Here is a 15,495-nt window from a genome sequence, read left to right as displayed (position 1 = left end):
TAAAATAAAAAAATTAAAATTTATTTTTTAATTAAGAGAGTCAGGGAATAACGGTTTTTATTAAGAGGGTCAAAAAGAAGGGGGAAGAGGGTGGGGGTGGTTGGGGGGAGGCGGGGGGTGTCAATGTTCGAGGGTGGAAGGTCGAGGCTTTAGTGTTTTTTATTTATTAAGAGAAGACGGACTGTATATTTATTTAAAAAGAAAGTTAATAGGAAAACACGTTTAAATAAAAATAAACTCTATTCGCATTTTAAAAGAGAAAACGATGTGTTGGATTCGCCCCAAAAAATAGGATTCGTGCGGCTCACGGCTACGACAAGAATCCGGATGTGTCCCATGAGAATTCATATCCGATTCATGCGTCAAAACGTATCGACACGGATTTGGCATATGGGGCCAAAGAATCCATGCAACACGGTTCCTCCCCAAGATGTCTTCTTGTTATAAGAGACTCCCTCTTTCCCTTTCGTGTGTGCTCTTTGAAGTCATGTGCCGTTTTACTAGTATTAATAAGAAAAAAGAGGGAACACATTATAAAAAGGGCTGAGATAGCCCTGTTAGCAATAAAAAAGAAGCTGAGCTTCCAATACAAAAGGGCCTCCATCTCAATCTCCTCTCTTGCAAAACTGTCCTCCATTTTATCTGCACTTATCGGAATATGACTATAGTTCAAAGAGATCTCTCTATCCAAATCTTGAATTTCAAAAATTATGTTGGCCAAGCATCATGGGCCTCATAGTTTTAAAACTCCCCCCACGTCATCGTGGACTCCCCCGAGTCGACTCCCTTTTCCCTTGGCCGTGTTTCGCGTTTTGCAGTTGCGTTCCATGTTTTTGCCCTATACAGTCAATAAAAACTCCTTCGACTCTCCCGAGTTATCACCTCGTCAATTGATTACTCAGCTGCGTCAATCGCGTTTTTGGCTGCTTCCGCGCTGAGTCGACAAGGATTTTTCTTCGGCCGCGTTCTGCACCGCATCCATGTTTTTAAACACTGATGGCCTACTTTATGCTTTTATTACCGAGCAATTGTAGGGCCACTTTGACACATGTAACACATGGGAAAGCTCCTTTTGAATATATGAATCATCATTGCACGTGTGCCTCCTCATTTGAATCCATAATCCCAATCAGCCCAAAAGCTCTAGTAACCTCCATATCTCTCACCTTAAGATTTCGTAATTCAGACCATAGACAGCAAAGGATGTCAATAAGAAACTATCCTTCATATTTCCTCCTCTTTTCTTTCGAATGACAACCCTAAGAACTGGCTTACCTACTGAATTGTGCTTTCTGCCTGTGGAGCTTGGACTGCCATCGCTTCACAAAAAAAATCTTTGGTTGCTTGTTGGGATTAAAACCACCATTTCACATATTGGCTAATGGCACAATATCAACATTTTCTACTATAACTACCTGACAATCATTTACACCTTTGGGTTCCCTTGCCAGACATCCACCATCATCGGATTGCTCCCCAACTGCATTCTCCTGATTTAGAATTGCCCTTATCCATATATGTATCTCCTCCCTCTTTGATTATGACTGGGTTGTGGATGACTCAGAGACTCAAAATTGCTGTAGGATGAAAGAGAGAAGAGAGATGGGGGAGAGAGCACACAATTCGTGTGGGAGTCTTCCTATTCACTTAGTGGAATAAACACATTACACCTCGTATATATATATAGAGGAATATGTTCGTGCGCTCAAGCTCTAATAAGGAATGGTGCGCTTGAGTGCACCAATCACATGGGTCCCACAATTTCTGTGAGGATCCAAACCATTCATTTGCAAGGGCCTATCATAGATAGGGTGTGTACCAAAAATCAGCTCCATTGAATCATCCTAACCCCTCCAAAAGTGGAGGGCAAAAATGGGCAGATTTGTGGTCTGTCCATTTTGACCTCCACAAATGGATGGGTTAGGATGATCCTATGGAGCTGATTTTTTGTACACACCCTATCTATGTAAGGCCCTTTCTAGTGAATGCTTTGGATCATCCTAACAATGTGGGCCTCATTGATTTGAGAGCTCAAGCTCACGAATATGTTCCAACGCTCAAGCTCACAATCCTTTTCCTCATATATATATAGGCGTGGTTACTAGCTCTAGCTCAGGCTGAGCTAGAGCTTAGAATACACCATCTCCCATAGTAGTTTCACTCATCCAACCCATTTATTTTATACTACCTCACATAGATAGGGTGTTCCTAACAAACCAGCTCCATACCATAATCCTAACCATTCGATCTATAGGACAATAATTTCTAGCCATCCATTTTAAACCTCCACAAATCATAACCCTAACCATAACCCATAATCCTAACTATAACCAAGGTTTTAAATTTCGACCGAAATCCGAAATTTCGGTCAATACCGAAACCGAAACGTTTTGAAACTGAAATTTCCGAAACGTACCAAATTTCGGAAATTTCGGCGAAATCTAAGATAAAATATTATTTTTTTATTCTTTTACAAAATTTCAACCAAAATTACCAAAATTTCGGGAGAAAATTCGCTGTTTCGATAAGGCTTACTGAATTTTCGGGATTTCGGCTAAAATTTCGGTTTCAATGAAGCCCGAAATTATAGCCGAAACCGAAATTTAAAACCTTGACTATAACCTATAGAACTAATGGGTTGGATGACTCAAACAACAATGGGAGATGTGGTTTTTGAGCTCTAGCTCAGGCTGAGCTAGAGCTCAGAAACCTTTTCCTATATATATATATATATATATATATATATATATATATATATATTTCCTAATATAATATGAGGGCGAGGTTTGTGAGCTCTAGCTCATCCTGAGCTAGAGCACTATAAATACACCATCTTCATGTTGTTTGACTCATCCAATCCATTCATTCTATAGGTCACATACATAAGTTGTTCCTAACATACCATCTCCATACCATAATCCTAACCATTCGATCTATAGAAGCATGTCTTCTAGCCATCCATTTTAAACCTCTATAAATCATAATCCTGACCATAACCTATAATCCTAACAATAACCAGAAATCATATTCCTAATCATAGCCTATAGAATGAATGGGTTGGATGAGTGAAACAACTATGGGAGATGGTGTTTCTGAGCTCTAGCTTAGACTGAGCTCGAGCTCGGAAACCTTTCCCTAATATAATATACTAGTTGCAGTCCCGTGCGATGCATGGGGCGGCCTAAAAAAGAAAGCTTTATAACTAAAAAAGAAATATAGATATACATATAGAAAGCTTTATTGTAATCCTTGATTTTAGACATTTTTTTATTCCGTGATTGTAATCCACGTGGCACAACCCCAGCTTACCACATCGATATAGATAGATTTAATAGAGAGAGATTGTAATCCTTAATTTTAGTCATTTTTTTCATTCCGTTTTAGGCTATTTAATAGAGAGAGATTGTAATCCTTGATTTTAGGCTTTTTTTTACATGTTGTAAAAACGGGATAGAGAATACCAAGCGTTTTTATATTTCGGGCTGATGTGGGGGTGCCACGTGGCACCACCCTAGCTTACCACATTCAGCTTTATAATATATATATATATATATATATATATATATATATATATAGAGAGAGAGAGAGAGAGAGAGAGAGAGAGAGAGAGAGAGGGAACTGTATCTACTCAATCGAGTAGATAACTTATCTACTCCGTCGGCTTAAAATACAGTGGGGGCCCTCATTGTTTGGGTGATGCAAACCATTCATTTGATGGGCCCTCACATAGATAGGGTGTGCTCAAAAAATCAGCCCCATAGGATCATTCCAACCTTTCGATTTGTGGAGTTTAAAATGGACGGGTATAAACCTTCACAAATCTGTCCATTTTTTACTTCCACAGTTTGAAGGGTTGGGATGATCCTAAGGAGCTGATTTTTTGGGCACACCCTATCTATGTGAGGGCCTACCAAATGAATGCTTTGGATCATCCAAACAATTTGGGCCCACCGTGTTTCTAGCCGACGGAATAGATAAGTTATCTACGCAATGGAGTAGATAAGTTATCTACTTGATCGAGTAGACACACACACACACACACACACACACACACACACACATATATATATATATATATATATATATATATAGAGAGAGAGAGAGAGAGAGAGAGAGAGAGAGAGAGAGAGAGAGAGAGAGAGAAGTGCTCCTACACGTTCGTGTAGATAAGTAATCTACTCCGTCAGCTTAAAATACAGTGGGGGCCCACATTGTTTGGGTCCATTCAATTGATAGGGTGTGCCCAAAAAATCAGCTCCATAGGATCATCCCAACCCTTCGATCTGTGGAGGTAAAAAATGGACGGGAATCAAAAGCGGGAATTGAAGGCTCCAGGGATGGTCGGAAGCGGGAATTGTGAAGTCGCCGGATAGTCGTCGGGGAATTGCTGAGAATCGCTGGGGAGTTGGGAATCTTCGAGGAATTGCCGGGAAATCGCGTTTCACATAACATTAAACTGCGGTTCCCAAAAGTGGGAATCAGGTTTCCGGAAAATCATAAACCGTGATTCCGAAAAGTGGGAATCGGGTTTCAGGCGAATTCGAATCGGGATTCCCAGTTTTTGGGGATTCGAGAAGATTCCCGTTTCGGATTCGAGAACCCGGGAATCGAGGTTCCCCACTCCCAGGGAAGAATCCTGCTTTCTTGGTTTGGAACTTTGGATCACCCAAACAATGTTGGCCCACCGTGTTTTAAGCCGACGGAGTTGATAACTTATCTACACGATCAATGACATGTAAGATTACATATGTGCCCTTAATGATAAATAATTACATCTATAACACCCTCAAGCTGGTATGTTCCTCTGAACATCTTCAACTTGTTAAGTAGATGTAAATGATGTTCTGTATTCAACCCCTTAGAGAAGATGTCAGCCACTTGGTCTTTGCTTGGTATCCCCTCTTCACTTTCTATTTCACTAATGACGAAAAAATGTATTTCAGTATGTTTGGCCCTGTCTTGGAACACATGATTATGTGACAATTGAATGGCACCTTGGCTATCACAAAACAATATATGTGTCTTAAATGATGTGTAGCTCCTTTAACAAGTGTCTCTCCCAATCATAGGGTCACATTTGAATGATGGCTATCACAAAACTATAATGGGTGTCATAGCCTTGTACTTTGCTTCTGTAATAGACTTAAGCCACAATCACATAGGGTGACATTTTGAATGATAGCTATCACAAAACTGTAATGGGTGCCATAGCCTTGTACTTTGCTTCTGTAATAGACTAGGCAACAACCATTTTTTTTCTTTCTTCTTTAAGAAACAAGACGTCTATTTGTTATTACACAACCCTGTCACAGAATATCCTGCAACTGAGACTACTTTGCTTCAGTGCCTTTAGTTTTCTTTTCTGATTTTAATTTTCTCAAACATTCTGATTTTTACAGGACTTGAAGAAGTGAAAGAATTTCTTGAGCAGTCATTTCCAGATATTGCAATTGCGATTGCTCATGGAAAGGTAGCTTCTTTTTCTTTTCTTTTTTTCTTTTTTTTGAAATGTCTGGAAATTTTGAATGGACTATCATGAAGTATATGATTTATTGTTTATACAGCTACATGTGCTCCTCCATTTCTTCTCTCTTTATTGTTTGATAGGCAAGCTGGGGTTGGGCGTTAAAAACCTGCGCTCCCTCTTTACTTTAATGTGTGTTCGATAGGCATCTTACATTTGTTAGGTGACGGTATTAGGGTTATTGTAGGGAATTTAACCGGGTAGAACTCACCCCTAAAAGCTAGCCTTTAGAGGGAGCGTTGCCCATTCCCTTATAACCCGTCCCCATCCATTTCACTTATCTGATGAGGGACTATTTGCTTTTGCGTGGAACCCAAACGATCTCCCCCTCCACGTGGAAGCAATGTGGACAATCTCACCCCTCCACGTGGCGGCAACATGGTACACCAGGGTTTCCAAGATCTTCCCCGCCGCTAGAAATCTGCTACCGGAAACTACTCGAACCAAATAATACCAAATAGCTTCCGATAACCCACGAAATTAGCCTAAACGAGTGTGTGCAACAAATCAAGAGTGTTGTGAAATGAAGAAAGAAAACAACAAACCAAGAGACACAAGAGATTTACGTGGTTCGGCACTTGGCTTACTCCACAGGCAATCTGGCGAGTAGAAATTCACTATGAACAATGGGAAACTACAAACAAGGGTTAAAACCCTTACCTGTCTAACAATGGTGAAAACCTCACCCCCACCCTCTTCTTTCAACCCAAGCAGAAAACTCAACTTCTCTTGGTTCAAAGCCCTTGCAAGAGAAGAAGAAGAAGAAACCCTTGGAAAGAGAAAACCGCTTCTTGTAGGGGAAAACTCTTAACCTCACTTTTAAGAATAAGTCCACCACTAAAGATAAAACCCTCTTTTTTTTTGAAAGATAAGATAAAACCCTCTTTAGTCACTTATAATAAACACATTCTAAGAATGCCCCTTCTTAAGGAAGTTAACCCAAGTGATTTTATATCACAAATCGAACAACCTCCACCTTGATAGAAAATCACCACTTGCCATTGCTAACATCACCAAACTCACCTTAGCATAATGCTGAGAGAAGTTAAGCTCCACTCCAACTTCTCTCCTTGAACCACCTTAGTAAGCATATCTGCCACATTCTCCAAGATCCTTCATTTCAAACTTCTTACTCAAACACCCCTTGAGCTCTTCAATCTTAATCTTATCCTTGGACACCAAGAGCGTATCATCCACATACAAAACTAAGATAAGGAATGTGCCATCATCTTCATGTACATGCAATGATCATATTCACTTCTTTGATAACCAAGACCCAACATGAAAGAATCAAATGTCTTGTACCATTATCTTGAAGCTTGTTTTAGTCCATATAAGGACTTTTTCAACTTGCACACAAGCCCCACCTTGCTTTTTTCAACAAAAACAATCTTTTGCGTGGAACCCCAACAGTTATTGGGGTAGAAGTCACCCCTAAAAGCTAGTCTTTAGAGGGAGGGTGCCCATTCCCTTATAACCCATCCAAATCCATTTCACTTATTTGATGTGGGACTATTTGCTTTTGCATGGAACCCCAACAGTTATTGGGTTTACTGCACTGCCATCGTTTTGAATTTTGCATTTTAGTCCATGTCTGGGTCATAGTTTTAAATTTCCACTGAAACCAACACGAAATGACCACAATGTTTATGCTTTCATCCCCACGCAAACACCTACCAAAATCGGAACATATAGTGGAATCAAAATAATAAGTGTATTAGTAGTATACTATACATCACATAATTATATTATTATGAATTGCATGTAAAATGTGGTGTATGTATTATGTATAAATATTTATATGAAATACATATCATCACCCATCAGGTGTGGTCTTTGACCGTGTATTTGTGCTTATTCTAGCACTTCCTGAAGTTTCATCTTAAATGTCCATCATTTGCATATGTTTTCATATGTTTCTGTAATTTTACTCGATTTCCACCAAACTTTCCATCCGAAACCTACGTGTTTTCATTTCCATCACGACAGAAACATCTTACCGAAACCGAAACCTGAAACCTTGGTCTGGATGTTGGATCTGTGGAAAGAAAGCAATATGTGCTTATAGTAATAGCAATTGGTAAGATTTGATACCCGCTTGTTAGCTGCACCTTGAAAGGTAGCCATCCAACCATTTTGTGTAATTGTCTTCAGCCATTCTCTGTTCATCACTTGACCAGTTCCAATAATTATCTCATAATTTCATCTTTTGCATCTAATTTATTTTACCGTGGTAAGTACAAAGTATAAACTCATGATTCTTCTCACAATTCTCAATGAAGCCTTATAAAACTAAAATTTTGTTACTCCAATGCTACTTATTATGCATCGGTGCATTGGTGATTTCATGATTTGGTAATTCTGGCTCTGAAGGCACATATCATATGCACTTTTTTTTGCAGCAATATTCAAAGCAGCTAGAAGAAACGATGGAGAAGTTTGCTCAAGGAGAAATCAAGATCCTTATCTGTACAAATATAGTTGAAAGTGGACTTGACATTCAAAATGCTAACACTATAATAATTCAAGATGTTCACCAATTTGGGCTTGCACAGCTATATCAGGTGATGATTTTTGCCTTGTTTTTCTCTTTTAATCTATTTCTTATTTATCTTTTAGGGATCCTGATAAAATTTTGATTCTATAGAGAGAGCGTTTTTGGAGATGTTTGATCATCTTCCTCCTTGATGTTGTTGTTGTTGTTATTATTATTGTTTGTTTTTTTATTTTTCCCTTTTGTTTGTTTTTTTTTTTGAATACTAACAAAATTCATTAAAAGAAGACTGAGAAGGTCCCCCTTCAGTACAAAGACACACATACAAACCAATAGAGGCTATTACACCCCACCCATATTCAGTTAGGGCGGAAGGAAATCAAAAAGCTCTAAAACCTGCCTAGAAACTCCATCTTTTGCTAATTTATCTGCCATTGCATTAGCAGATTTTCTCACATGTTGATATAAAACTGAAAGCCCTTCTGAACGATCTTTTATCTCATCAAAGTAATGTAGAAATCTCCACGGAGGATTCAGAGATCCCCTGAGCCATCTTATAACATTAAGCGAATCTCCCTCTACAATGCAACTGCCTAAATGTGCCCTTTCTATGGTCAAAATGCCTTGGTGAACTGCTCTTACCTCTGCTTCATGCGAATCTCCTATTCCAATTGGACCAGAGAAAGCTTTAACAACCTCGCCGGCGCAGTCTCTCAGGACACCACTGATCCCAGCATGGCCAGGATTACCTAAACTGGATCCATCGAAGTTTAACTTTACTAGCCCCTCAGGGGGAGGGCTCCAGACCTGAGAAGTAACAGTAATATTCTCTTTACTATTGCATACGATTCTCCAACCCTCCCACAGATCGAAAGCCGAAATAAATTGAAAAAGCGGAAGAGCCCGAGCCCAAGAGATAGTTAAAGAGATGGCCTTGATGAATAGAAAATAAGAGGATTTAGCTTTACCTTCGAATACTCTATTATTCCTTTCAATCCATAGCACCCACAATATGGCCAACAAGGAAAGCCACCATAAGGTTTTTCCTTTTTTTCTCCATTGATTACATGGCCATCCTTCAAATAATTCTTTAAGAGAGGAAGGGAAAACCCAGTTCATTCCAAACCTGTCTAACATCCTTCCCCATACCTCACGAGCGACTTTGCAGTGGATGAAGATATGATCTACCGACTCCCCTGATGCAAGACATAATGCACAATGATCGATAATCAGCATATTCCTTTTTCTTAGAAAATCCACCGTTTGGATCTTATTGTCTATCGCGGTCCAGCCAAAGAAACAAACTCTTGGAGGTGCCTTTATTTTCCACACCCTTTCTGCCAATGGACTTTTTGCGAAAGGAATCAAGCTATTATAAAAAGACTTGACTGAAAAGCAACCTGTAGTATCGAACACCCAAAGTCGTTTATCCACTCCTGACACGCTGATGTAATTCTGTTCAAGGACCTGGAATAGATTAAGCACCGAAGCCATTTCTCTATCAAAGAAATTCCTCCTGAAAAGAGGTTTCGATATCACTTTTCCATCTATTCTCTCATAACAATCTTTCACTAATGTTGATTTATCCTGAGCAACTGAAAATAGATCAGGGAACAAATTTTTCAAGGGGGCGCTCGAGCACCAATGCATGGTCCAAAGAGAAATCCTTTCTCCAAAGTACACTCTATATCTAACACCTTGATCAAAACTAGAATTTTGACATAGAATATCCCTCCACATTGTCACTCCTGGTTTGCTCAATCTATTTAAAGAAATCCAGTTACCTGGAGCAACGCCATATTTCCCTGATATCACTTTAGCCCAGAGTCTCTCTTTCTCCTCACCGAACCTCCACAGCCATTTACCCATTAAGGCATAATTAACTTGTTTGATCCGTCTAATACCGAGACCGCCTCCTTGAACTGGTTTGCAAATATTTTCCCAACTTACTAAAGCCATAGATCTCTTCTGCTCAGATCCCCCCCACAGAAATCTTCTCTGAATCTGTTCAATGCGCTTAGCTACATACACAGGACATTTAAATAAAGATAACTGGTAAATGGGGATATTAGACAAAATGGCCTTAATCAAGGTTACTCTTCCTCCTTTTGAGACCAGATTCCTTTTCCATGTATCAAGTCTTCTTTCAATTCTTTCCACAATGGGATCCCAAGCACTTTTGTGAGGACGACCCATCCCCAAAGGCAGTCCCAAATAAGAAGAAGGCGGACTTTCCATAGGACAACCCATTATATTTGCTAGTCTAGAGGCATCTGCCTCATCGATATTCAGAGCATACAATCTGGATTTTGAGAAGTTGGATTTGAGACCTGTGACTATTTCATAACAGCGAAGGATTGCCTTAAGATTGAGAATCTTTGAGACTTGGGGGGAACTAAAGAGTAAAGTATCGTCCGCAAATTGTAAATGCGACACCTCAATCCCATTCTGGCTGCATTTTACCCCTGAGATGAGACCCTTCGAACGTCCTTTCATCATCAGCACACTTAAAGCTTCAGCTACTATCACAAAGAGGAAGGGAGATAAAGGATCCCCTTGGCGAAGGCCTCGCGAGGATTTGAAAAAACCTTTTGGAGATCCATTAATAAGAATGGAAAACCAGGCCGAAGATAAACAACATCTAATCCAACCCCGCCACTTTTCCCCGAAACCCATCCTTCCAAGGAAATAATTTAAATCGAGCCAATCCACTCTATCATATGCTTTTTCCATGTCCAGCTTGCAAATAACACCTTCCTCATCTGATTTTGCCATCCAATCCACCATTTCATTTGCCACCAGCGAGCAGTCCAAAATTTGTCTCTGGCTAACAAAGGCACACTGATTCTCGGAAATGATACTAGGAAGGACCAGCTTTATTCTATCCGCCAATACTTTTGACAAAACCTTATAAAGACAACCCACCAAACTAATAGGCCTGAAATCAGATACTTTCACTGCGCCTTTAACTTTTGGCACTAGAGCAATAAAGGTGGCGCCAGTTCCTCTGTCCAGCTCCATGCCGTCATAAAATTCTCGAAAAAATGACATTATATCACTCTTCACACTTTCCCAACAAACCTGGAAGAAGGCAAGGCAGAAACCATCCGGCCCCGGAGCTTTGTCCCGATTCATCGAGAAAACGCCTTTCGCCACCTCCTCTTCCGAGAAAGGGCATTCCAACGTCAGCTTATAATTCTCATCCAGAGATTTAAAAACTACTTCGTCAAGCCCAGGCCTGACAATATTTTCCGAAGAATATAACAATCTAAAGTAGTCCACAATTTCCTTGGTAATCACCTCTTTACAGTGCCTCAATTCTATTGTTCCGTCTTCTTGCACTTGCCATGCTATGGAAGTAAGCAGTGTTTTTATCACCTTCTTTTAGCCAATTTACTCTAGACTTCTGCCTCCACGATATTTCTTCCTGAAGTAAAATAGCTTTGTGTTCCTCCTTGACTTTTCCAAGATCGAGCAAATCCTCCTCTGTAGCTAAACTTTCCTCAGCGGCCCGAGAAAGGTTCCTGATTCGATTATGTAACCATAGTTTCCTCTCGGAGATTGCTCCTAACCTGAGGGAATTCCACACTTTGAGTCTCTTTTTGACAAATCTGAGTTTCTCCCCTATAATAAAATCCGCCGCCCCTTCAACTTTGTATGATGTCCACCATCCCCCCAACATCTCGTCCACTTTCGGAATTTCTAACCAGGCTAAATCGAATCGGAAAGGGGGAGGCCCCCACGAGTCCAATCTTGGATCCAACAAAAGCGGGCAGTGATCAGACACTGAATGCACTAGCGCCTTTTGACACACTTCCGGGAAAAGGGAAATCCATCCATGGCAAAACAAAAAACGATCTAATCTACTTTTACTGAGATTTCTTGACCAAGAGAATTTAGCCCCCTGCATCGGAATATCAATCAATTCATTCTCAGCAATAAAATTTGAGAAATCAATCATATTCGGAGAAGATCTTCTACACCCCAGTCTTTTTTCGACGCTCCTGATTTCATTAAAATTTCCTCCCATACACCAAGGATTAACCCATTTACTTCTAATCAGAGTAAGTTCCTCCCACAACTGAGGCTTCTTCTTCCTATCTGTTGGCCCATAAATTCCTGAGAAGGTAACCGTAATCGCTTCTCCCACCTTTCTGAGTACTACAGAAACGGAAAACTGGCCTAACCAATACTCTTGAATCTCCCATTTTGATTGATCCCACATAACTAAAATGCCTCCTGCAGCTCCAACAGCGTCCAGAGATACGGACTCCCAATTCTCATTACCTCCTAAACTCTTGACGATAGATCTGTTAATCGCCCCCAGCTTTCTCATTACCTCCCAATTCTCATTCCCTTTTGTTTGTTGTTGCTTGACCTTCTAGTCTTAGGAAATTTTCTGCTTTTTAATATACGCATCACCTTCTTGTTATTGTTTGTGTTTTTATTTTCCCCTTTTGTTTGTTGTTGCTTGACCTTCTTAGTCTTAGGAAATTTTCTCCTTTTTAATATATGCATCATCATTCCAAAAAAGAAAAACTGCAAATGGCATCAATCTCAAAAATTTCTGTTTTCTTCAAGAAAATTGTACAAAATAGAATGCCTAAAATTCCAAACCAATACTTAAATATTTCATAAATTAAACTTGGTTGTGAAACATGACCCAAAGACACTTCCTAAAGTCCTAACTCCTAAAGTCTTTCTAAGATCGTAAATACAAATCCCTACCCAAGACCACTTGAACTAGCTTTTCATCTAGCTCTCCCCAAAAACAAATTCAATCCTTCCTTAAAAATTATGGAAATTCGCTTAAATTCCCAAGAAATAGAAACAACAAGGCTGCTTGAATTTTATCCCTATGAATTCTTGTGGCCCCACTTGACGAAATTATCCTGTTGTTAGGGCCAAGGTTTTAAATTTTGGTTTCGATACCGGTTTCAGACCCCCAGGAAAACGAAATTTTGACCGAAATTTCAAATTTTCGGTCGAAATCCGGCGAAACAAGAGAAAGCGTATTTTATTCAATATAAAATTTCGGTAAAATATTAAAATAATTAAAATAAAAAAAAAAAACAGGTTTTTTGGGTGAAATTTCTGGGAAAATACCATTCAAAATTTTTTTTAGGGGAAAGACGAAATTTCGGCCAAAATAAAATACCGTTTCGGGTAAGTGCGATTTCGGTGCCGGTTTCCCCCGAAATCCGAAATTTCGGATTTCGGTCGAAATTTAAAACCATGATTAGGGCATTGTTACTGTCTTGAATCTTTTTTTTCTTATACTTCGTCTTTCTTTTTATCTTCATGGCTGGCTTTTGGATTGGTGAGGGGAACCACAATGCACATCAATGAGCATCACCTATCTGTTTCCAACTCTGTTTTTCAGGACTTTCTGTACTGATAAGTGTTAATGCTGTTAATTGTTATTCATTCTCATATGAAAATTGGTAAGAAAGATAATGGGTGCGCTGATTATCATGGAAACAGCACATTTGTAATTCAAATTTGATCAATTAAACTGAAGGAGAAATTTAATTGTTGGTCAAGAAGGCTGATTGAAAATGAAAAATAATTTTAGAATGGTTTTTATGGCATAGGAAGGCGTGATGGTGAATAATTAGATGCATGTTGCAGTTCTATTAAATGGCAAGTCTGCTTTATGCAGTCAATTGAGTAAATTGACTCTATATTCTTATTCTATGTTGTTATAAATTGGGTTTGCACTAACTGCTAAGGGATTTTAACAATTTTTATTTGTTTATTTTCCATTAGCTGCGTGGAAGGGTGGGGAGGGCAGATAAGGAAGCTTATGCGTACTTGTTCTACCCTGATAAGTCGCAGCTATCTGACCAAGCATTGGTGCGTTCTTTTATATCAACATTTTCTTTGCCACCAGAGCCATTTATTGAGATCCACAGCTGTATTAGATATGAGTTGATGTTCATTCTGTCAAGTTATTTATTCTCTAAACAATTTGATTTTGTTTAATCCTTAGTCCTATGGGGGTTTGCTAGGGACCAACGCAGGAAGGCATTTCACAGCTGGCTGTTGTATGTGAGACACAGTCTCACCTTCAGCAGATTTTGTCTTAATTCATTTAATTCATCTGAGGTGGCTGCTCACACATGCAACAGCCAGCCGCGAAACGCCTTTCTGCGATGGTCCCTAGCAAATTCCTAGTCCTATAGCATGTCATTCGCGGTTTCTACAGTTCTGTTTTCTAATGCAATTTTTCTGTATAATCTCTAGTCCATGTTTCTGGTCTTTATGTTTTCTTCTGGCAACTGACAGTCGAATTATTTACTAGCCCATGGGATTTTCTTTTTACTATGATTCAGATTTACCATACCTAATTGTGCTTGAATGCTAGGAGAGACTTGCAGCTCTTGAAGAGTGTCGGGATCTTGGCCAAGGATTCCAACTTGCAGAGAGAGACATGGGTATCAGAGGATTTGGAAATATTTTTGGTGAGCAACAGACTGGGGATGTTGGAAATGTGGGCATCGACCTCTTCTTTGAGATGCTTTTCGAGAGCCTGTCCAAGGTAGTCCATATATTACTACCATGTACTTGCCAGTAATTTTTCTTCTTTACTTTCGATCTTTTACTTATCTGACCCAGATTCATCTTTATCAATGAGTGAAAGTTTTATTTTCATTTTTTGGAAAAAATTTTAGACATTTATTGTAGCTCTTATTTGGTCCAAACGGTTTTGCATTACCAATTCTGCTTTGTTTCTGATTTTGATTTTTTTATCTATGTGTAACATTAGACCTTCACTATGTATTGGTGTACCATCATATTTTGTTGAGTTTTTCTTCCATGCAAACTATCTTTTGATATTTTATCTCCCTTTCTTCTAGTTTCTTTTCGAAGAGCATTCCTTTCTGTTTGTTCAAGGCATACTAACATTCTAGTGGTATAACTTTCTTATTGCAAATTATTACGATATTTTCCATTAAATTGACCATTTTAATTTGTGTAACTTTAGATTCTACCATGCTTGGGAATTTGTTGAGTTGTGTCCTCAGTGATATGAATTCCAACTCTCTGACATTGATATTTCATCAAATGACAAGATCATCTAGCTTGCTCATTTTTATTGTGTCAGATGGAGTAAGGTCATGGAAACTCCCCATGAATCAAGGTTTGGAGTGGACATAGTCACCATGTTGTCATGTATTTAAACTAAAAGTTATTTTCCTTTTTCTTAATGGAAAGACCATAGTTACCAGGGTGGGAAACAAATTTGGGAAGCGAAACATGAAATGGAAACGGGAAACGCATGAGAAAAATTATAGAGAAGACGAGAAACGAGAAAACAATAGAAAATCGTATGAGAAACGCCTTAGGAAACACATTAGAAGCGTTTCAGAAACGATAGAAAAAACACACGAAATATGTGATTTTGTAGATTTAAATTTTGTTAATTTTAAATTTCTATTTGAATTTTTCTTATTTTTATTTTTATTTTTATTAC

The 15,495-nt window shown here is 39.0% G+C and overlaps 1 protein-coding gene across 2 annotated transcripts in view; it reads left to right on the top strand.

Annotated features, from left to right (window-relative positions):
• The window catches only part of LOC143889740 (DEAD/DEAH box helicase), a 34,409-nt gene that overhangs the window by 15,883 nt on the left and 3,031 nt on the right, over positions 1 to 15,495 (top strand). Inside the window, exons 7-10 of one of the 2 annotated variants that reach the window (XM_077394061.1) lie at positions 5,400 to 5,470; positions 7,927 to 8,088; positions 13,788 to 13,874; positions 14,386 to 14,559. In XM_077394061.1, the coding sequence (XP_077250176.1) occupies positions 5,400 to 5,470; positions 7,927 to 8,088; positions 13,788 to 13,874; positions 14,386 to 14,559 (494 nt within the window). The remainder of the gene's footprint in view (positions 1 to 5,399; positions 5,471 to 7,926; positions 8,089 to 13,787; positions 13,875 to 14,385; positions 14,560 to 15,495) is intronic. The other variant, XM_077394062.1, reaches the window with a different exon arrangement.

This window comes from Tasmannia lanceolata, unplaced genomic scaffold (genome assembly GCF_043159265.1).
Source record: "Tasmannia lanceolata isolate RefF3 unplaced genomic scaffold, GAP_Taslan_0.1 ptg000013l, whole genome shotgun sequence".
NCBI classification, from domain to species: Eukaryota; Viridiplantae; Streptophyta; class Magnoliopsida; order Canellales; family Winteraceae; genus Tasmannia; species Tasmannia lanceolata.
This window is presented reverse-complemented; position numbering and strand designations above follow the sequence as displayed.